Source organism: Nothoprocta perdicaria, unplaced genomic scaffold, assembly GCF_003342845.1.
Source record: "Nothoprocta perdicaria isolate Ctin4 unplaced genomic scaffold, notPer1 scaffold_436, whole genome shotgun sequence".
NCBI lineage: Eukaryota > Metazoa > Chordata > Aves > Tinamiformes > Tinamidae > Nothoprocta > Nothoprocta perdicaria.
In genome coordinates, this window is record NW_020455684.1 from 254,062 (window position 1) to 276,116 (window position 22,055).

The 22,055-nt window shown below is 39.5% G+C and overlaps 1 protein-coding gene across 2 annotated transcripts; it reads right to left on the reverse strand.

Moving 5' to 3' along the window:
* Positions 1-12,029: 12,029 nt before the first annotated feature.
* HIKESHI (Hikeshi, heat shock protein nuclear import factor) lies at positions 12,030-20,174 on the reverse strand. Of its 2 annotated transcripts, none has more exons than XM_026046331.1 (5): positions 20,063-20,174; positions 19,180-19,417; positions 15,365-15,516; positions 13,344-13,462; positions 12,030-12,340 (listed from the first exon to the last, which is right to left on the reverse strand). In XM_026046331.1, exons 1-5 carry the CDS (start codon positions 20,090-20,092, stop codon positions 12,286-12,288), a joined length of 594 nt encoding a protein of 197 aa, XP_025902116.1. In that variant the 5' UTR covers positions 20,093-20,174; the 3' UTR covers positions 12,030-12,285. The 2 variants fall into 2 exon arrangements, with proteins under 2 accessions (XP_025902116.1, XP_025902117.1); XM_026046332.1 differs by lacking the exon at positions 20,063-20,174 and adding an exon at positions 19,559-19,642.
* Between the last annotated feature and the right edge of the window lie 1,881 nt (positions 20,175-22,055).

Consider the following 22,055-nt stretch of genomic DNA (forward strand, 5'->3'; position numbering starts at 1 on the left):
GGAAATAAAAGAAAATGTATTAGCTGAACTCGAATGTGGACACAYGGAGAGAGGATTTCCAGTAATGCAGCTGAAGCACCTATTAGGTTAACTGATTAAAGCCTAATCACTTTAAAAAAAGTCTGATCCCAGTGAGGATCAGAATAACMGTGACAGGCTCCCTGTAACTTACTGGAGCTCCCTGAATCAACTGCTCCTGAGATTTCAGAGAAGAATTCTCTGTGGTGCAAAATCCTCCAAGTTGAGTCAGTCATAGAAAACTCTTCCTGGAATGCTGAGAGCACTCAAAGGGATCATTACCTAAAGGGGTATAGGACTTCTTACAAGATGCATGGAGAAAGAGTTTGAGGTTGGAGCAAAGAGAATTTTGCAACTGTGCAAAATTCCTTAGGGCACATTTTAAGGAGAATGTGGGAAAGTACAACACATTCTGGGATGTTCAGAGGAAAGATCAAAAGCGGGGAAAGCTAGGGAACAAGATATATCAGGCAGGAACAAATGTGTGAAAATAGAGGAAAGAGGAGAGAAAAGGAGCTGGTTGCACATAAACCTATTGCTGGTCAGCACTCTGGCCTGACCAGTCCACATATCTAGTCACAATRGTTTCAGTCTCTAATTAGATCACCATCCTAGTGAACTGTATGAGTGTGAGGATTAACACAGTTAGAAGAATGAGTGCCAGCCCAAGCCTGACAGCTTCTTAGCTCTAGGTGTCAGCAGATGAATGGGCCCAGATCTGAGGGACAACTCCCAAGGTAGACTTAGTGTCTAAGGTCAGCTACTGCTGGTATTGTGCAAACCTCTCTATTCCACTAGCAGATAGTAATCTCAGTCAGACAGAAAAGGGGATCAGGACTGGCATGCCTGTACTGAAAGCCCTGTTCTCTGGCCATGTTGATCTGCAGACACAGCCATGTCTGTATTGTGAGTGATTGTGTGTTTGTGAGTGTGTATCAGTTGGGAAAAGCATGCTTAACCTCGTTACTGGATGGCCCTGAGAACCCAAACCATGGTGATATGACTTTAATAGACCACGAGAACTCCCCTGAGTCTCAACATCCACTGGATCCAGTGACCTCTGAAAGCATCATTTTTATACTCCTTCAGCTTGCATTGCCACTTCTCTTCCATGCTTCAAATTTACCTTTTACAGCTGTAGCAGATTGGCTTCCAAGGGAGCCAGGAGTTTGCTGCTGTGCAACCAGCAGTCAACAAGAGTCCAGAGGGTACAGAGAGCTGTTAGTGCATGTACCCACATGGGTAGGCTCAGGAAGCTTTCTGTCGCCAACATATTTTCCTATGGAACTGGGCTTATATTCTCATTTGTGGGTGTTATTGTAACTAAGGACACAAGCATTAGTGCATACGTAGAAGTGAATGTATGTCTCAGTATTCTAGCAGTGATGAGCCTTAGAGTTTTCTGTTGGTTCAGTCTAAAAGGTCAATTTTAGAGAATGATAATGTAGATATCTGTACTACAAGATGAGTAGTATAGAAAACRGTAGTAGATATTGATGATCTGAAACAGAAAACAAGGTCTACACAAGGTTGAGYGCAACCTGCCTTCCTAATTAATCCTAATGACCTGCATTTATTTCCATATAGTCAGTAAGAATTAGATGCTCTGGATTCTTTCCTTAGATGTTCCACACTATGAAACTTTGACTGAAATACTTACAGCCTGATACAAAACTCACTGAAGTGAATAGAAAACTTTTTATGTCTTAATTTGCAAAATAAGGATGATAGTTCTAATTATCTCAAAATTTTCTCTATGTAAACTTGTCAGAGCATGAGGAGGTAATGAGGAGGTAAGAAATACAGAGCTACAAATGCACAAATAACATGAATTACTTACAGAGAACTGATTATTCATAGTATTATATAGCTCCAAAGAATCAAAAGTGAGGTAGAAAGAAAATATTTTTCCTCCCCAAAAAAGAGGTGAGGGATGATGTTTTTGTTCAATAAGCAACCGACAGCAACTTTTCACTTAAAATGCTCACAGGACACCATTCCACAAATTCCTTTATCAGAATAATGCARAATAGTGGACTTAGCCAAATTTTATATTGCAAAAAAAGCACYCAGTATATCAAAACTACAAGGACATTGGAGTGCAGCAGTGAAGTTAAAATGAATAGCTTAATTACCTGCTGTAATTTATTGGACATAGACAACTGAGTCCATGGATGTCCAAAATTAATTCATGATGACCTTGAGACAAAGAAACGATGTGAAGTACTGACAGACTTTAACTTTCTTATCCAAGGACAATTTTTTAAAAAGTTTTCAAAATCTATTGAACATTTAGAGGTGATGGAAGAGGACAGAATCTTTTCCAGAGATTCCAGATCTGATCTGAAGCCCATCTACCTAGGAGAATACTTGATCCATTTTCACACACTTTCTTCCTTCTATATCTCACCCAGTTACCCTGGATTGTCTTTCTAATTTGTGGTGTGGAGTATCACATCCTACCACAGATACACAGAATAGCTCAGATGAAAGCACCTACCTCCATTAACTATGAAGACAGTCTCAAGGAACTTGGTAGATGTCTGCATTTGGTAAAGCTAATGGATCTACCTCATGCAGCTGCCCCAGTATACACCGAATGCTCTTTACAGAACTGTCAACAAACTCAAGTCTTCCAAGATCTGCTTATGTAATATTATCTCCCTACTAACTTCAAAAGAGAAGACACTGCTGATTCCTTTGACACTTTAAGATGACGTGCTTTCCTAGTAAAGCAAAGTCTGTTTTCTTTGAAATAACTAGGGATCCATCAAAAAGAAAACTCTACAGATGAAACACTATGACAGATAGAAGCCTCTTTTGGGGAGGTCATTACAAGGACTTTGATGTGCAGAATGGACTCTGGAAGAAACTTTGTGAAAAACTTCCTTCTAGAGACTTTCTTCTTTTTCCTTTTTTTTTTTTTTTTTTAATCTTTATCTGAGAGGAATTTCAAGTAGGGCCTCCTCATTCTAGAGCAGTATGACAAAATTGGCCAAGAATATTAGTCTAGAAAACAGGACCCAAGTAGCTACATGACTGAGGAGGGAAGAAACAGTGTCAATACTGCATTATGTTCCAAATTTTTTTCTGTCCCCTGTAAATAGAGAGGAGTCAAAATACGCAAAATACACATCTTCCTCATTTCTTGAAGATTTTCTGTTGATGTAAATGGCACTTTGGCAGTTTGCACTTCTTGAGAATTTCTGCTTTGCATGGAACAAAACTAGTGAGAGAGTAAGTCTGAAAGGAGTTGGGATTTTTCCTCTGTTCAACTGAGATACTTTGAAAACTGACTCTGGGCTGGTGAGATTTTAGCAGCTTCCCCAGCTATCAGTAAATACCTCTGATGGGATCCTTTTTTAAATTATTTTTGTCCATTTTTAATAATTTACCAATATCATAACATTAGCATAAGCTTTCTCTGGTTTGCATGTGCCAACTCAGTGCACAAATAAATAAACTCTGAGAAGAGAAAGAATCTGTGTAATTGACCACTCCAGACTTCTGCATAATGACCTCTCCTAAATAAGCTTAACTTTAATAAGTCAATATTCATGGCTGAGACATAGTATTGCCTGAAGGGAAATATCAAATCTTGCTTTAAAGATTTCCATACAAATGATCAAACACAGCCCTTAGCAAGATATTCCGGTAGCTAAGCATTAAAAATATGTGCTTTATTTCTCCAAAATGTTTCTTTTGTAATGTTTGACTGCACTAGGTAGATACCATGATCAAGGCACAGATAAATGAGCTTTACACCACTACATGGTGTTCTGACTTTCCCTACAGAAGTTTCCTCATAAGAATATCAATTTTTCACTGAATCTCCTGTATCAGCATTCCAAGAATTGGCTTAGCTTTACATTTCTTCCAGCCTCTCTCTATGAATAGCTGAGTCTCATATATCATTTAAGGAGAATAAAACATTACTCCTTGCATTCATTTATTTGATTTTACAGTCTTGCTTGTATGTTAATCAAACACATAAAGTGCTGAGGTGCATAGGTGCCAAGTAAAAGTCAATATTTTACCATGAACCTCATTTATCTACATTAGCTTGAAACAGGGTAGATCTGTAAATTTGGGCATTATTGAATTTAATGATAAAGATCAACTGCAACATTTTTTTGACATGACAGAGATTTGTCAGATAAGGAGGAAAAATTGTCACTTCTTGCTAGGGGAGTTTATAAATGTTAGTTGATTGGGCCTGTTCTTCTTTGCCAATGGACAGACACATACCAATGTTTAAATAATATTAGTTGTACTTGAAATATAGACTCACATTTTAAAAGGAGTTTAAAACAGAGCTAAATTGTAGCACGCTAGGTGAGGTATTGCTTACCAGGATTGCCTGGAATACAAAGGAAAAAGAAAAAAAGAAAAAAAAAAAGAGATACATAATTCTTCCCATCACTGATGTCCAAGAAGTGGACTTCCTTCAGCCCTATGCACTTTGTCCAGCATAAGTAGGAAAAATTTTTCTCTTCAGCTTGTGCATGGTAAGTGCTTCATTTGGTTACACCTGTCCTTTATGGAATTATTCCCTCATACATAAATTGTAAATTTTGAATCCATAAAGCACTTTGAATCCATGTGCACTTCAGCACATGCTGTCACTGTTCTCATTCCCATTGTACCTGTACTGAGTGAAAAGCACTGTCCAAGTCTGAAATGCAAAGGAAGCTCCTGGGCATGCAAGTTAGCTCCATGGAGATAGTTGTCTGCAGTCATGAGTGAAAACAGAAATGAATGACAAGAAAGATATCTGAAAAGGGCTCAAAGCACAGCCAAATGACCATACTAGAAGGTTTCCCTCTGGTCTCTCTGGTCAGGCAGATTCAGGCATGGGGAAGAGTTAGTGCTTATTTTTTAAGACTAAGAATTAACAGCATGTTCTATGAGGTTAACCATAACAGGTTGCCAGGAGGTCTACCACACATATTCACAAGGCTTAGTCCATTCCATGTGCTGAAAGGCAACGAGTCCGCATGTGTCCGCTGAGACGTGACTGTCACAGTCTACCCCAAATGCAAGCTGAAAAGTGAAACACAAGTGTTTTAGCATTTAGGTGGGACAGAGTTCAGAAATAATTGGCTATCATATCCCAGATGTCAAGCTGTAATGAACCAAAACAGGCCAAGTCAACCATCTGCAAGCACATAAACAAACCTGGAATATTTATTTATGCCTCTCCTGCAAGATGTTGAACACCCCACCTTCCTCCTACTTTTTCTCAGCTCAGACAGTGAATGTAACAGTTATTTTGGTGTAGTCATTTCTTAATCGATCTTTTACCCACAAACCAGCAAGAAAATCAGGGCAATTTTTCTAACCRAAGAGCAACACTGACAGCACATGGTGTAGAAAAACACTGCTCTTAGGCAAGCACTTTTCTTTACTGAGAAACAACCATACCATACATCTCTCAAGTATTTGAGGAACTCGTGCATGTAAACTTTTCTGGCACATGTGACTACTTCTGTAACAGGAGCATCAAGACCTTCTGTAGCATCCTAATTAGGAGTTGAGTAGCTGTATATAATGAGCTGTGGCTGCCAGGACAATGTGAACAAGAACTGAGCACAGAGAGCCTTGATGAGGACTACAGACCAACAAGTGACAAGAAGAGAATAACTGAAACTGCAGTGTCACGTTGTATGGTGTCCCTTTAACCCTCTGCCAATTCCCTAACTTGTTTCATTTACGATTTGTTCAGTTAGCAAAGATCTAACATTTACTGTGTTCAAACTAACCCAGTTTGATCAAAATAGACAAGCTGAAGAGGCCTTGACAGAAGGAACAATGAACAGCTAAATTTCATGAGAGAACAGAAACCTTTGTAGCCATGGCACATAGATTCAGAAAATTATATCTGAACAACACCGTTTTCTGTCATCCATCAACAACACAGTTGAGAGAATTAGTATCTTGCTTATGTTATAAACTAATGCACACTTTTCTTTATGTGCCTGTATGCTTTTACCTTTTATTTATACATATAGGCAGGAGATATTGCATCATCATATAAAACTGAACTAAACTGATTTTAATAAATTTGGAGGAAGTCAGATTTGGCCTTTTGAAGTGTTTAAGAAGAGCTGTGCTGAGCTATTTAAAATCTTCTGTACAGTGGAACTAATTTACAAAAATATGTTGTGAAGTTTATTATAATTTCTGATTACAGACAGAAAGTTAACCACTCAGATAACACTTCAGGAAGAAGTTGATGTGCTCATGACCCGTATGTCCTAGAGGGATGCACTTGTGTTTATGGAAGGAGACTAGAATTTCTTGCAATTCCTTGCAGAAGAGTGTCTAGAACTTCACAGGTGTTTGGTAATTTCTGCAAATGTCCAGCTTTGTGATTTATCCGTTATATAACTGATTTTTATCCTGAATGTACAGTTCACTGGCTCATGGTTATTTACTTGTTATTTTCTCCTTCATAAATTCATAAGCTGCTTCTATCCTGACTGTAGTTTAAACTATTTGAATAGAACAGCTTTTCCCTGGTACACAAAGTCAATCTCGTTAAGTTTGTCATAAGTAGAAGGTGGCTTTATAGGCTAAATGCTGGTATTTTGTCACCATCTGCTGGACAGAAAGTGTCATTTGCTTAAAAGTGTAAATCTGGTTTTAAATTAGGCTCAGTCTTAAAACTTTTGACTTCACATATAAAATTTTCAGTACTTTTTGTGATGCGTCATAGCTAAATCTGTCACTGATGAATAATCAGATGCTGTCAGATCATCCTAAGCTGGAGGAATAACTGGACTCATTTCATTTATAATAGAGACACATCTATTAGAAGGGCTGTGCTATTTAGATGCCTTCTGTACTGTAGCAGAGTGATGCTCCTCCAGGGGACAATTTCAGTCTTAGGAGAATCACTCTTTTTTTTTTTTTTTTTTTTTTTGTGTGTGTGTGTGTGTGTGTGTGTGTGTGTGTGTGTGTGTGTGTGTGTGTGATTTCCAGTCTCCAAGCAAATCAATTTAATAAAATAATCATTTGAAATAACAACTATTTCTGATTCCACTCTTGTTAAGTCAAAGAAATGTCAGGTGTCTACTCTTCACTATCATCTGATCTCATAGAGCTGACTGAGAGCTTCACCACCTTCCTGCAGTGGCAGAGCTGGTTAGTGTCTGACTGATGATCCAGTTCAACAGTTCTACTCTCATTTCATCAGGATCAGGACTGAACAATTTTTCTCAGGAGTTGACAATCGGAATTGGCTACAGGGCTGATTGCTTCCCTGCAGTAGACTCTGTGAAAATGGACCATGAGTAGCTTGCTTAGGTAAGTATAAAGTCAGGAAACTGTAGCCATCCAAAATACTATGAATCTCAGAAGATTCTTTTTCTCAGATCCTGTCAAATACAAGAGGGGGAAAAAAAAGATCTCTGGCCCTGGAAAAGGAGATAGAAGGCCACAACTCCTTTAGGAACAGAGCATGACAGGGATGATCAAAGATATGCAATAACTTCTGGATGAGAAATGACTACATACGCTAGGACTCTTCAGGCTGGAAGAAAGTATTTGAAGGAAGATATGACATAGGCTCATGAACTCAGTAATGACCTGGAGAGGGAAAACTAAAAATTTATTAAAAACAAATTCATTGTCTCTTCCAATGCAAGATAGGGGAAACATCAGACAGCTAGTTCAAAACAAACAAACAAAAAAAAACTAACAAACAAAAATCTTTTTTAAAAGGATTTTTTTCCTATGTAACTCCTGCTCAAGTGGTGTTTTGACTATTAAAGCTTCACTAGAGTTCAGAAGGTACCTGTACAAATTCATAGAGAAATAATCCATGTGAGACTGTTAAATACAATGACACAGTATAGGAGGTCTGTACAATGTAAATTTTTGGAGGCTGGGTAAGAATTAGTACTGTGTATCTGCTCTAATTCTGCATAAGCATCAGTCTTCAAAACTATCACAGATGGATAAGATCCTGGTGGAGATGAAACTTTGGTCTGAACTGATACAGTCATAATCCTCTATCATGTAGAATAAGTTCAAGGAACTCATTTTACTTATTTGCAGTCTTTYTGGAGAACAGAGGAAGTTGAAACAAGGGAAGGCTATCTGAGAGACACAGAGACATTGCCTGAGGGTGCAGCAATGGGGTTAGGAAAGCCAAAGCTCAGCTAGAGTTAGTACTATCTAGGGATGGAAAGGCAATGAGAAGACCTTSTCCAGGTATGTGAACTGCAAAAGAAAGGCTAAAGAGAATGTGCTCGATGAGTAGGTAACCTGGAAATAACAACTTAGGAAAGGCTTAAGCTATATCCAGTTCCTCATTCCCACATAAAAGGAAAATGCTCATGTACTAGAATGAGTCTTGTGAAGGACCTGCAAGACAGACAGGGATGAAGGGAGATAGAGCGAAGCTTGTTTGCACTGGAGATGAAAAGGTGAAAGGAGGAAAAAGTAACTTTTGTCTTGAGCACACTTCAGATGCTTAAAGATAAAAGGATCAAGACTTAGCACAAAGGTGCACAGCGAGAAAGCATAAGCCGACAATTGGAAATCACATCAATAAAAACTGTGTGTTCAAGCATGATCCCAGTATGTGTCCCAATACTGGAGTGAGGTTTCTTACTAGTCTGAATTAGACTTGGCTGAGATTTTCTCCTCTTAGTCATTCCTTTCCTTTGCCTAGAAATGACTACTTCTGCTCAGGTGTCCTCAACATATATTGTAATTTTGTGCGTTTTACCACTACAAATTAATATTGACAAATACATTTGATGTACAAAATGGAATATTGTTTGCTCTGTGGGCTCTTGTTTTACATAAATGCCTAAACTTACTAAGCCACTCACCTGAGCATGGAGATCACATTGTCACAAGCATGCTCTAGGGCAACACTGCAGGTTAAGGGGTGGATTGCGGCAGGAGGTACAATGTTAAGATCAACTCTGCTGCATCCTTGTCCAGAAAGCAACAACTACTTAATTAGTATGAGGCCTAGGACTGGGGTAGTTCTGCCTTGGTGTCTCAATAGTTCTCAAACCTAGGCTCCCTGATGAAGACAAGAAGCTCAYCACTTATAGTTATTCTATTACATCCATATAAATAACAGTGGGCWAGTGCTGGAATTTTTAATAAATCTTCCTTCACAGTTCCTATAGATAAGTAGAAGAAATAACCTATGCCCTAACTGGTAGGTTACCTACCCTATCTGGTAGGAGACTGAAGTATGAATGAAAACATGCGTAAACACCAGAAGAAACAGTAGAAGATTTAAAATAATGGCTCCTTGTAGAGGAAACAAAAAAAAAAAAAAAAGAAAAAAGTTCCCATGCAAACTGAGGAATTTTATGAGGTTCTTGAACTGAGGCAAAAAAAAGAAAATGTTGCAATTGAACAGTTATGGCACTAACTTCAGAGAAGGGCTTTGTAATCAAAGGTAGAAACTATATCCCTATATCCTGAGCTGTCCTTTTGCAACTGTCCAGGGCTAATTCAATATTTTATATCCTGTCAAAGRAAATTAAAAAACTCCAAAGCTTGAATCTTGCTTTAAGCAAGCATAGTTGTAACAAATTCTAATGAATACATGCATAAATAGAAAAATCTCATTGCCATTCAGTAGCAATAAATAGCTATAAGGTATATTGCTTATCCTATTATTACAACATTAGGGAATTTAAAGAATGAACTAATTCCTCTGCACAGGAAAACATAAAAAGTGATGTACAGGATCTAGAGGTGTATCCAGTGTATCACATGATACTCTTCATGTGAATGTTGTTCCCATCAGATATGCACAACTTGCCATGTGAGTATACACTGCACTTACCCTGTTGGTGGATTTTCCCAAGAGTGCTGAGAAACTCAAATGAAAACTGGTTAAGTATCAGGAGAAAGGCAACGAAAATACCACATGCTGATTTCAGCCCAGAGCTTCTTGAGTCTGCTTCTGATGAAACTTCAGCGGTCTCTGCAACATGACACAAACTCCTGATGCCCAAGCCAGTGACAAGGTCACAACAGTGTTACGCACCACCATTTCTCCTAAGAGCACCACCTAATTGAGGGTTCTCCTCTTTTCTCACCCTTCTTTCAAATCAAGATCCAAAAGAATTCCTGTAACCATAAAACATTRAAACCCTTAAACAAGCTTCTTCAGGACTCCAACAAGAAGGACATGCAGATATGATCAATACTATTCAGTTAATTCCCCATAACTGCTAGTCTTTAGGCCATTTTTTGATGCAGGAACTTATTCAGCACTTCATTTTTGCAAACTARTTTACTCCTGTTATTACTACTCTATTTTCTTGCTTGAGCCAGTTGTGAAACGTTGACSAGGAGATCTCATGGCATCACTTTTGGAGAAGTAATTTTATCTCACAGAATATTGCTAGCTATGACAGCTTTATCTGCACAAATAGATGTTTATAACACATGGAACCCACAGCCAGTCTTCCTGAGAAGTTTGATAACTAAAGAGGGTTGGAATTCCCAGCTTGACATAGGCAGCTCAGGTTAGGAGCTGTTTCTAAAGTCATTTCTAGACAATGTTTCTTCCCTAAAGAGAGGGRAAAAAAAACTGTATCTGGGAGACACCTCCACTAGTTCCAACGCAAGGCTGAATTTGTTATTCAGCACATTGAGGGATCTCCCTAAATGATTATTCCCAAGTACACAAACCAACTTAGAAAAGAACAGCTTGCAGTAGCTACGGGCTCCAGAAAGTCTCACCTAGAATCCACCAGTATGACAAAACACAGTCACAGAAGCATTTTTACCCTGTAACAAACATGGCTTTTTAACCCTGAACAACTAGCACCAAGAACAGATGGAAAAAACACAAAGTTCTTCACAAGTCAGTTCTGGCATTTCCTTTTCTGTTAGCCTTTTCCTGAAAAATAATCTTCACTGCTTTTTCTCCTGGGAGAGATTGCTTGGTTTCTCAGAGGTGCACTATATACCTGATGTAGGTGCTGTTTCAAACTGCAAGCTGGAAAAGAGACATCACCAATTTGCATAGAAGACACTGCAGTTCCTTTGAAGTTTTCATGAACAGGCTGCCCAGGGAAGTGGTGGAGCCACCATCCCCAGCAGCATTCAGCTAATGGRTAGATGAGGCACTGAGGGACATGGTTTAGCAGGGAGGGTGGTGATGGGTTTATGGTTGGACTTGGTGATCCTGAAGGTCTTTTGCAACTGTAACAATTCTATGAAACATCTTATCTTGACACAGAGCTATCTTAGAATCACTTTACAGATCAATTTTACCCCAAAAGAAGCACATGCAACACCCTTGAGGGAGAGCAAGCTACAAAGAAGAGGAATCTGTGTGCGAGAGGCAGGAGGAGCTCCATAGCACTTCCAGTTCAAACTACTAGAAACTACTGAGAGACCACTGGCAAAATAGCTCCTGAGATCCTTCCAACCACAAGTTTCTCGAGCACTGGAAACAGAAGGTCCACGATATCACTGTTCATGCTCTTCACCGAGGTTATAAAAAAGACAGCCTGAGCCTGGTCGTTTAGGGCAACTGTCCTCTTCCCATGGAAGACAGTGCACCAAGAATCACCATTACCAGGTGGAGGCTCTACCCATTCACTGCCGAGTGTTGGTCCTACAATTGTTACTAGAGAAGGAAACCTATCTGCAGCTTCTGGTAGTGGAGTATTTTCCCCAACTAAACACAGTGGCCTTTACTGCATTCATTTTGTCCTGGACTAAAAACAAAACCCAAAAAAAAAGAGGCCTCTATTTTATTGCATGATACCGCAATACCCCCAGATAGCAAGAAATAATCAAATACTTCCAGTGCAAGTAATCCAGCTCTCATCTCACTGAACACTCTTGGATTGTAAAATACAAATCCACATTTCATAGTCGGCCCATAACAGCCATTTCAATGCTATTTGGCATGCAGTGGGAAGAGAGTCCCAAAAGCATCAGAAAATTTCACACAAGTATGAAACCATGCTGACATTTATCTTTTAATTCCTTCCATTTTACATAGTTGCAGAAGAGTATTTCTAAATATGCATATGCACCACTGACTTCCAGCAGAAGCCAAGTACTTCAATAAAAGAAAAAGCAAGTAGTTTTCATGGATTTTAATTTTAAATAATTTGAAAATATTATAAAAGTTATAATGTTGTCTATTCAGACTAATCGTTCCTTTCTTTTTTTCCTCCCCCAAAAAGAAAATTTAGTGGGGATATTCACTACATCTTTCAGGTAACACTCTTTAGAAAGCACTTCAAATGCCATGATTTAAGCTTATGTTTTCCAAAAGAGAGGGTTCTGTGTCAGACGTCTCTGGAAGTTCTCATACCTAAGAGGCAAAACAAAGTGTAATAATTAGAATGGCTTTAAAATGACATAAAGCATATAAACTGTGCAGAGAACAAGAAAAAATGCATCTATTCCCCAGCATGAAATGCTTACCACCTATGTTCATAGAGTACCTAGGCAGGCAGTATTCTTGTAAAACAAACACTAAAACAACAAAATTGCCCATTGTCAAAAACAGTYTGAAAACTTTTGAAAACTACTTTCTATTAAGTGTTCTGCATAAATTGCACAAAAGGAAGCTTACTGCTTATATCAAGTGCTCCCACCTCTGTGCTAATCCATACTAATGGCCAAACTGAACTCAGAGAGCCCAAAATACKTTTCTAAAACAATGGGTTAGGTTAATACCATAGAGATGGCTAAAGAGAGACAAACTRATAAACTGCAGGAAAGATTTTTTCCCCCGATAAGAACTGTTCAGGCATTTTAAAAACTGTCTGCAGTTCACCAGAACACATGTGCTGTACCCATAATGAGGTATTTGTGAAAAWAGTCCTTGAAAAACAATTCTGAGAGACCTATTTTTGCATTAGGTTTATTGGTGGTATAATCAGGTCAGCTAGGAACACAATTTCTCCCTTTCTGTCACATACTTAAGCAACACAACTATGCTGGAGCTATTTCTAAGAAGAGATCAAGCATAACAAAYAGGCACAAACTGACAGTCATAGCATGTTCCCTCTTCCCATGACTCAAGAAGTATTTGCATAATCAGCAACATACTGTGATCAACACATGATAAGGGTTATATTTCTAAAAGGAGCAATACTCCTTGTACTTCTCAAATCAAAATCATTATATGAAGACACTGACAAATAAATATAAAAGTAGTGGACACAACATCTCTATTTCAGAAAAACAGCAGCAAATCAGAAACATTTTTTGCAAGATTTCACCACTGAGCATGACAGTAACCTAATACTTCAAAACTAGCTGTCTTGATGCCTCAAAGTGGGAAAAATGTTTGAGATTATTTCCATTACCATTTCAGAACTACGTTTGCAGGAATGAAAGCTTCAGAAGGATTTGGAGTCATCTGCGCCTGAGTAACAGCGAATGAGGAAGCAAAATTATAGAAGTTATCCAACATCTTCTGAGTGAACTGAAAAAAAAGAGACATTTTAAATTTAAGAGGCTTTATTTCTATTTTTTTTAATGTAAAAGCTTATCTGATACAGTTCCCACATGAATTAAAACTAGCATTATTATACCACACAAAACATCCTAGCACTGTCTTGTCCTCAGATCCTTCTATTGTCAAGAAATCATCTTGGATTCTTCAACTCTGCCTTCCTTATCCAATTTTATCCAACTGGATGAAGAACTTCAGAAAGAACATTTTCCACAATTCATCAGAGACCACATTTTGGTAAAATCCTGTGACATAACCAGGAGCACAGTGACTGTGGCTCATCTTTTCCTCCAAATTAAATCACTGGYAAATCTCTACCCCAGCACAAAGTGGCAAAGCCCTGGTCCTTGCAAAACAGTAGCTATTAAGCCAGCTGAAAAGCCTGCAGTGGTCTGCCTTATTACAATTTACACAGGCGCAAGTCAGGACATCTGTATGTATCACCTGTATCACTTCCCTTTTCTATGTAGGCTTTCAAACATTTCCTACAATAACCTTTTCATAAGTTTTCTCTAGAAGAATATTTATATCAAACTCTTGGCTGAACTACCTTTCTTAAAAACATAAAATTTTARTCACAATTTTATCCTGTTTCAACAGGGGAAATCCACCTAGCTGCAAATAACATTTGCAAGGTGAAGTATAATCATGATGTGAATTTCTTTACACATTACTGCTAGGAAAATTCACCAGACAGCCTACAAATGACGTCAAGTCACACATTATTAAATGGTCACCAAACCACTGCTATTATAAAAAAGGTGAAATCAGAAATAACATCCAAACGTCATTTGMCTCAGTAAATCAAAAAGGCTTGATCAACCCTAAGGCATACTAATAGCTGTCAGTCAACTCATCACCAAGATAGGTMCTTTCTCCAAAGGAATTTTGAAGCTATGTGTGTAATCTGACAGAGGACATCAGCTTCATTATCAGGATTACTGTTTGATTACCAGTCTACTTCAATAAACATCTGTATGAAAAGCAAGCACAGGGAAAAAAAGAAGTCAAAGGGAATCTTTAAGTGTCAAGAGATGATGTCTGAGCCATCAAGGGTTCTGGGAACATCAATTTGATCTTTTTTGACCAGAAGATCAAACCCTAGATTTATAGCACACCTATATAACAGGATTTCAAAAAGACACCTTCTCGCCATTTCAAGGCACAAGTAACTATTCAGAAGAGCCATACAGTGATCCAACATGTCATATGCTTTAGTTTTCATCTAAAACGCTSTTAGTGAAATCAAGAGTTGCCATCTCTATCAAGCCTCAACTATTGCTATTAGATGGTTGACTACTATTGCTAAGGATTTCCAGGGGGTTCAAATTATCAGACCTGCTGAGTAAAAGTGGCTAATGTGGGAGTTCAAGGCACAGTCTGCGCAGGGGGGGGAAGCCCAAAAAAATGCACTCTGCCCCAGAGGATGTAGTTCTGGGGAACTACATTAAAAAAATTTCTCAAGTATAAGCAGTATCATAAAATCTCTACGTGAATCTATGCTCAAGACTGTTATTCAAGTAATTTTTCAAGTAATTTTTAACCATCCTTGTAGTCTATGTCCTAAAGTTCTAATATCTGCAAATCATTAGATACTAAATGTGTGTGACAGATAGTAGGAATCTGCTCCTAYGAGGAAGCTGCACAAATGTTTTTAAAGTAGAGTGAAAGAGATACTACAGATTTGATCCCACTAATTTAGTATTCGTCAGGAGACAATCTTTCAGAGAAATACGTCATCTCAAAACACCATAGCACTCAGCCAAATGATTAGAAACCAAATTAGGTTAGTTATGAACTACTCGTATGAGCTTAAGGAAAAAAAAAGACAAAAGAAAAAAGAAAAAGCTTGAAGCAGAATGCCCAGGTTACCTCAGTGAAGGAATCAACTGATGATACAGCAGCACTTGCCACAGGAGTCTGTTGGGCCAAACTCTCCAGCAGTTCCACCGAGATTCCAATCTGGGCTACTGTTGGAGTCTGAGGGAGGTTCATGGCACCAAAGGGGTGTTGGCTTCCTTTCCCTGCAAGCACGATAAGCAGCATAAGTGTTAGATTTGATCCAAGTAGGTCTATCTTTACATGTGTTCCATCATGTTTCCTCTGTAGAAAATACTCCCCACCCCTCACCAGAGAAGTCTTCTAATCACCACCATCCAGAGGAAAAGAACACTTGAAATCCATGCTCAAGCACACACATATATACACATACACATAATACATAAACTTATGAATAAGTAAATTTAAAATATAGCAGGTCTTATGAATTTTTCAAAGAATAGAAAGGGAAAAAACTAAATTAAAAAACCACCACACACTTTCAAAGCCTCCTATATGGAAATTGATCCCAGGTACAAAAGGAAATGTCATCTGCGAGACACAGCAATACCTCTCTTTACAGAAGCCAATTCTCTGAATTCCTATCTTAATGCCTACAGAAAGCCTCAAACACATTTAGCACTGCTGCACAGTTTTTTGAAACACTCGTTCAAAATGAAGTGCTGGTGAGCCTCTTTGTGCAGCATGAATTAAAAGATGTTCTTTAAAGATGACTCTGACTTTAACCTATCCCTACAGAAAAGCAGACAGCTCTGTATGTGATTAGAATGGCTCAAAATTGCCACCAACCACAGCAAAGGTCACATCCCTACAGCTGTGAAACAGAAAAGTCTACAGTTTTGCAAAAGTCAAAGAAAACAAATTAGGCATAAAATACACCCCAAGGAGCAAAACTCTTACACAAGTATCATTTCAGTCTCTACTATCACTTTCCATCTTCCTTAACCAAGCTTTAACTAACACTTTCAAGTTCTAATTTCAGTTACAGATTCTGCAAAGTCATCTACAGTCACTATTTGAGAAAACCTTAATTAATAAAAGTGCATCTATTCTGTCACTTTGCATGCAAGAATGAGACCTCCCGAGATCAGTGCTCTCTGCAAGCACTGCTCAGCAGTGCAGATACAGGCATTGTTCTGGACAGCTGTCTGCCTAAAAGGATCAGAGRAAAAAAATCCCCTGCCATCCTTATGACAATTGCATACTCCACATTTTGAATGCTACCTCTTAGAATTAGTGTTTTAAACCTTATAAATGCAAGGAACACTGTGTTGATGCACCAAAACACACACTGAGATTTTGGTATTCAGATACTATACTCTCCAGTGTCATAATCATATAATTAAATATATATATATAATTAAATATATATATATAATTAAATATATATATAATATATATATAATCTGTCTCCATTCCTTTCTTGAGATCTTGATCATGCAATCTCCAATGTGACCTTGCCAGAAATCTTACCTATTTGTATCCCTCAATTACAGGCGTCATTTTAGCGGGAAAGTTTGAGAGAGGGAAACAGAAGAACACACAAACAAGGACCTGCGTGACACAGAAAGCTGGGAATGCAAGAGGCTATATCCCTTTGTGCCACTGGTCAATATTCTCCTAGTAAGACTGCAGAGTACCTCTAAAGGTTGTTTTCCATTTCTGCCACACTCCACTGCCACACCTGCAGTCACAATGAAGAAAAAGCACTTTGMAATTTTGAGGTAAAGAACATTTCCAGGCTCATCTCTACAGTCAGATGAAATTCATCTACATTCCATTAGCAAAATAGTACACCAAGCAGTCGGAAAGGAACGTTGTAATCACATCAGCTGAAGCATTACCAGATCTCATACTCTAAGAAAGCAGTTTGAGCCCAGAGCTGCTGGGGTCTAGGCTGATACAAATGAGGGCTCTGCTCCCATTCAGAGGGATCTCAACAGGCTACACAAGTGGGCAGAGCAGAACCTCACAGACTCCTCAAACCAGATTTTCATGTTGTTGCCCTACTCACCCCAAACAAGAAGAGTGCATTTCACAAAAGTAATCCTCCCCTGAACTCATCTAGCAAAGCAACTTTGATAACACTACAATATTCCTCTGCAGTGGCTTTCCTAAAGGAGTGCTGGTGAGGTATATAGAAGGAAAAATAAAAACTAAACAAGCTGTGGCAGTGCCTTTCCACTTGTCACTTCTTACAGAATAAAACTCAAGTTCATCTCCCCTATTCATTTTCTCCATGCAACAGCACTACTACTTACTAGTGAATATGGACACTCCAAATCAGGAGAAATCTTGCCACCCCATCTACTTTGAGGACCTGGCAATGGCGTTTGTSATAATCAAGAAATTAATCTGAGGCATTGAAATGCAAAACAGATTTCAACAGGATGATTCCTACTTTCTAAGTCTTTCTCTCCTGTCTCACCTTTCTACACAGTCCTCTCTCTCAGAGACTTGTTTATACTTGTTTATGGACAAGGCTATAMAGTTTATGCTGACTTTGAAGCCAGATAATCTGTAGACAACAACAGGTAAGCACTGACATATGGAATATAAATTGAACTAGGTCATAGAATTTCCCTCAAATTTAGCCCTTTAACTTTTCTGTTTCCATCAGAAATTCTAGCACACAACATATCAACCAAGCGAGAGATTAAAAAAAATGTCTGGAGGAGCTATTCTTCAAAAGCATCTGAAAATACGTTTTTGCTACAAAGCTYTCTGAATACACACATAAAGAGAAGCACTCACCAGCTAGGGAAAAGAAACACTTTATTCTGTTGATACAGAGGCACAAAGTATTTCCTACACTCTATTCTGTTTCACTCACTCCACAGCTTTGGGACATACAAAAACACACAAAAATAAAGTTTTCACGTCACTGCTTTGTGTTCTAAGAAAATCCTGAGAAACATACATGACCATAAGTTATTTTGCCCTGCACCTTGAAAGCCCTTCCAGGTTATTTTGCCCTTCCTTTATTTCACATTTCTATTCAGGACTCATTCAAAGGCAAGCAAGCCACCAACTGAATTAACAGATTTCCTCAAAGCATCCACARTAGTTATGTAAATAGACATTAAAATTAAGGTTATTAATGACACTTAAACATATGAGATGTGAATATTAACCTCTCACTATAGTTCTACAAACTGCATTCCTGGCATATCTGTTTCTTTATTAGATTAAAGGTGTGCCTTGAAGAAACTTCATTTTGATAACATGCACAGGAGGGSAAAACAAACAGCAAAAATAATAATAAAAAAAAAAGCCATAAACACCATTTCATGTAGTGCTAGCCTTTTCTGACTCCCATACCTTTACTCAGGTGTAYATCAAGAATAAAAAAGCATTTTGAAAACTGCTTTCCAATGACAATATCMTGATGTGAACCCTTAAATAGCACACCACACCTGCAGTAGATAAGGCTAGCTATCCAAAAGCACTGTGACAGACTTTACCCATTACAAAAGGCAGCTAAAGTGAATAATATGCCTCAGCAAAAAGAGGTACAAGAAAGTAGCACAGGCATTTCAAGTGCCTAAAACCACACTAAGGAAGGTGCACAGTCATCCTTCTTCAGTTTCTCAATACAGAAGCACTGCAGCCTACATGCTATTGCTGTTACAATGAAGTCTCAAATCACCACTAACAAGGGAAAACAAGGAAAACTCCCCCAGGAGCATTAATGCACAGCCAGACTTCCACAAAGCCCATTCACTACTCCTCAACACACAACCATCTGGCTTTTCAGGCAGCCCTTTGCTCAATACCGCCCACATTCAGTCCCTTGGGCATCCGACAACACACCCATTCCACCAACTGCTACATTTTACTAATCTTACCAGATTTGAGACCAGAAATTTTGAAGATGGCACTTGGCTTCTCATTAGTAACAAACCCAAGCAGCTGCCACACTGCCATCCCGCTCTGGTCCGGATAACAAAAATAGACAGATCCTCCCATTCCTTCGGGAAAAGGCAGAGTTCCCAGCATGAACACCACAACGTGATTGATGTTTTCATAGTCCGGCAAGTCAAAGACAAATTTGTCTTCAGCGACTTGTTGAGGAGCTGCTTGCACCTAAAAAATAAAATGTAAAAAAGAAATGAAAGAAATGTTAGTAGAGATTTTGTTCTCTTTCYTTCCATTATAACCACGAGCTTCCCTTTTCAGGACAACATCCCAGGCGGAATGTAGCAGAGATGTTGGGATCGCACTAACCTAAGCAGCAAACACTCAGATGAAAGGTCAATTCAGCCATCCTGCAAAGGGCTGCAAAAAGGAGTCCCAAGGCCTCACAGCTACTCTGATTGCACCTCACCCTGGCCAGGGCTATGGCATCAGGATCCCCTGGCCCCCCACCTGCACTGGAGCACAGCAGGCTGCAGCAGAGCTCGCCAACCCTGTCAGCTGACCACCCGGCCGGCACAAGCCCTGCAATCACAGAAACCTGCTCACACTGGAAACACGAGAGGCTCTCAGACAGGCCGCACAAGGACGGCTAAACACCACAGCATAGGCAGACCCTCGTTTTTTAACCCCAGGTGCCACATCCTTGCAGCCAACACGCAGCCTGGCCTTAGAAAGCYTCTTTTAAGCGCCTTTTAAGCTCCAGAAGCTGGGGGGACTGAGCAGAGAGGAGGGTGACTGCCYCGGGGCGGGAGGCACCAGGGCCGGGCTGCTGTCCCGGGAGGCGCTGCAGTCCGCGGCACGGGCAGTGCTCACCAGCCTGCCGGCCACCAGGCAGCCGAACATGGCGGCAGCGGCCGCCGAGCCCCTCAGACGCCCGGCTGCTCCGGAGTCTCCATGAGTGCCGACRGCCGGAAACCACCGCGCCCCCGCTGCCCGGGCGGCCGCGGAAGCACTTCCGCAGGGATGCAGGACTACAATTCCCGCCGGGCACCGCGCGCTCGCGGCCGCCGACGGCTCTGCGAGGGCCGCACCGGTGCCTCATGGGAAATGTAGTTCGATACCACCCCCCCACACACACACCCCACCCAGCCCTCCGCAATGGCCGCGCCGCCTGCGGGGCTCCCCGGGCAGGCTGCACTGGCGGGCGCAGGAAAACGTTTCCAGCTTTAAATTATTGACCTGCTAGGAGGGCACAGCTATCGCTCAGGACAGCCTTATAGCCAAGACGGGAAGGTGGCAAGCACCGCACGCTTGAAAGGCTGTATTTTGTTTTGTTCAAAGATTATAAAAATGCAAAGGAAAATACATCCAGGCTTAAGTACAAAACCACAGCCTGCTTTTTAGAAATGCAGGAGTCACCAGGAATGTGAACTTAAGAGGTAGCACCTGAAAACAGGGCTCTGTTTGCCCGCTACTTCTGCACTAGGTCATGACTCTTAACACTGACTGACAGAGATGGGGCACCTGGGTCTCACCCTATGCAGCCAGCCTTAGTTTTCTTCTCTGGATATAAATGTGACTGATGAGTGCTAAACAGCAGTGGAAATTATAAATAATAATAAAAATATAATTAAATTTAATATATATCAATATGTAATATATATCAATATATAATATATATCAATATATAATATATAATATATGATATATAATATATGATATATAATATATAATATATAATATATAATATATAATATATAATATGTATTTTAAGAATATAACTTTATTTGAAAAATATAACTATATAAATATAATTATAAATTATATCTAAAGATTCAAGTTGATATTACTATGAAAGTAAAAGCTTCCAAAATGCTTATGTAAGATAAAGCTGGCAATCAACTTAGCCAAAGCAACTTGGAGACCTTGCTGTTACAGTGCAAATAAAATTTGACGGTTTTTTTGGTGATATACAGACAACAGTATATGATGCTGCATTACCAAAAAAAAAAAAAGAGTTTGTCCTCCCAAATATAGTTCAGTTTCTGGATGTTTACCTTAAAGAAGTGTGCACATGATGTACATTTACTCTGCAATCTGATGAGTGTTGCCATTTCAGAGTACTTAYTATTAGCGTACAGTGCTCAGGGAACAACCCTTGCTGACTTCAACATGAACTTCCACCAAAGACATATGCGGGCTTATATRAAACTTTATCCAGGTGCCTGCATGATGGTTTAATACACAGGTTAGAATCACCTAAAAACTCGGTGGCACGAAGGCATACAAAGTTAGATCCCCAGGGAAARSAAAGCAAAGCAAACAAACAAACAAACAAAAAAGGTAGGTCTTTCTCCTGTGATCATCYCTTCTCTTCATGTAAATGCCAGTCTCTCAACAGTTTACACTTTTGCAAACTGAGGGAAAAGCCCTTACAGCAACAGAAAACTTGGTATTTCAGTTATATTCGACAGTGAAAGAAGACTCTGGGAAATCTGCCTTTGCATTTCACAGACATTTGCACAGGTAAAAGGTGGTAAGTGACACAACAGTGTGTTCCATGCCAAGGGAAAACCTACCCGTGGGCGCAAACTGCTGTCATTCCCGTCAGGCACAGTCCCCTCTTCTGTCTGCCCCAAGTTCCCTTTCCAGCCCTGGGCAGCGCTGAGATCTCTGCGCTTCTTTCAGTCTATCCAGTTCTCTCTCTTAAGTTCCCCAGTCTTCTGCCTACAGTCATTTCCAGTTTCCTTGTACAGTTAGAACCTGCCCAGAGCCTTCACAGATTCCTGACCTTTTTCAGTTATTCACAGCTATCTGTTTCTGTATCTCAGTCTCTGTATGGTTATCTCATTTTTCAACTGACTTT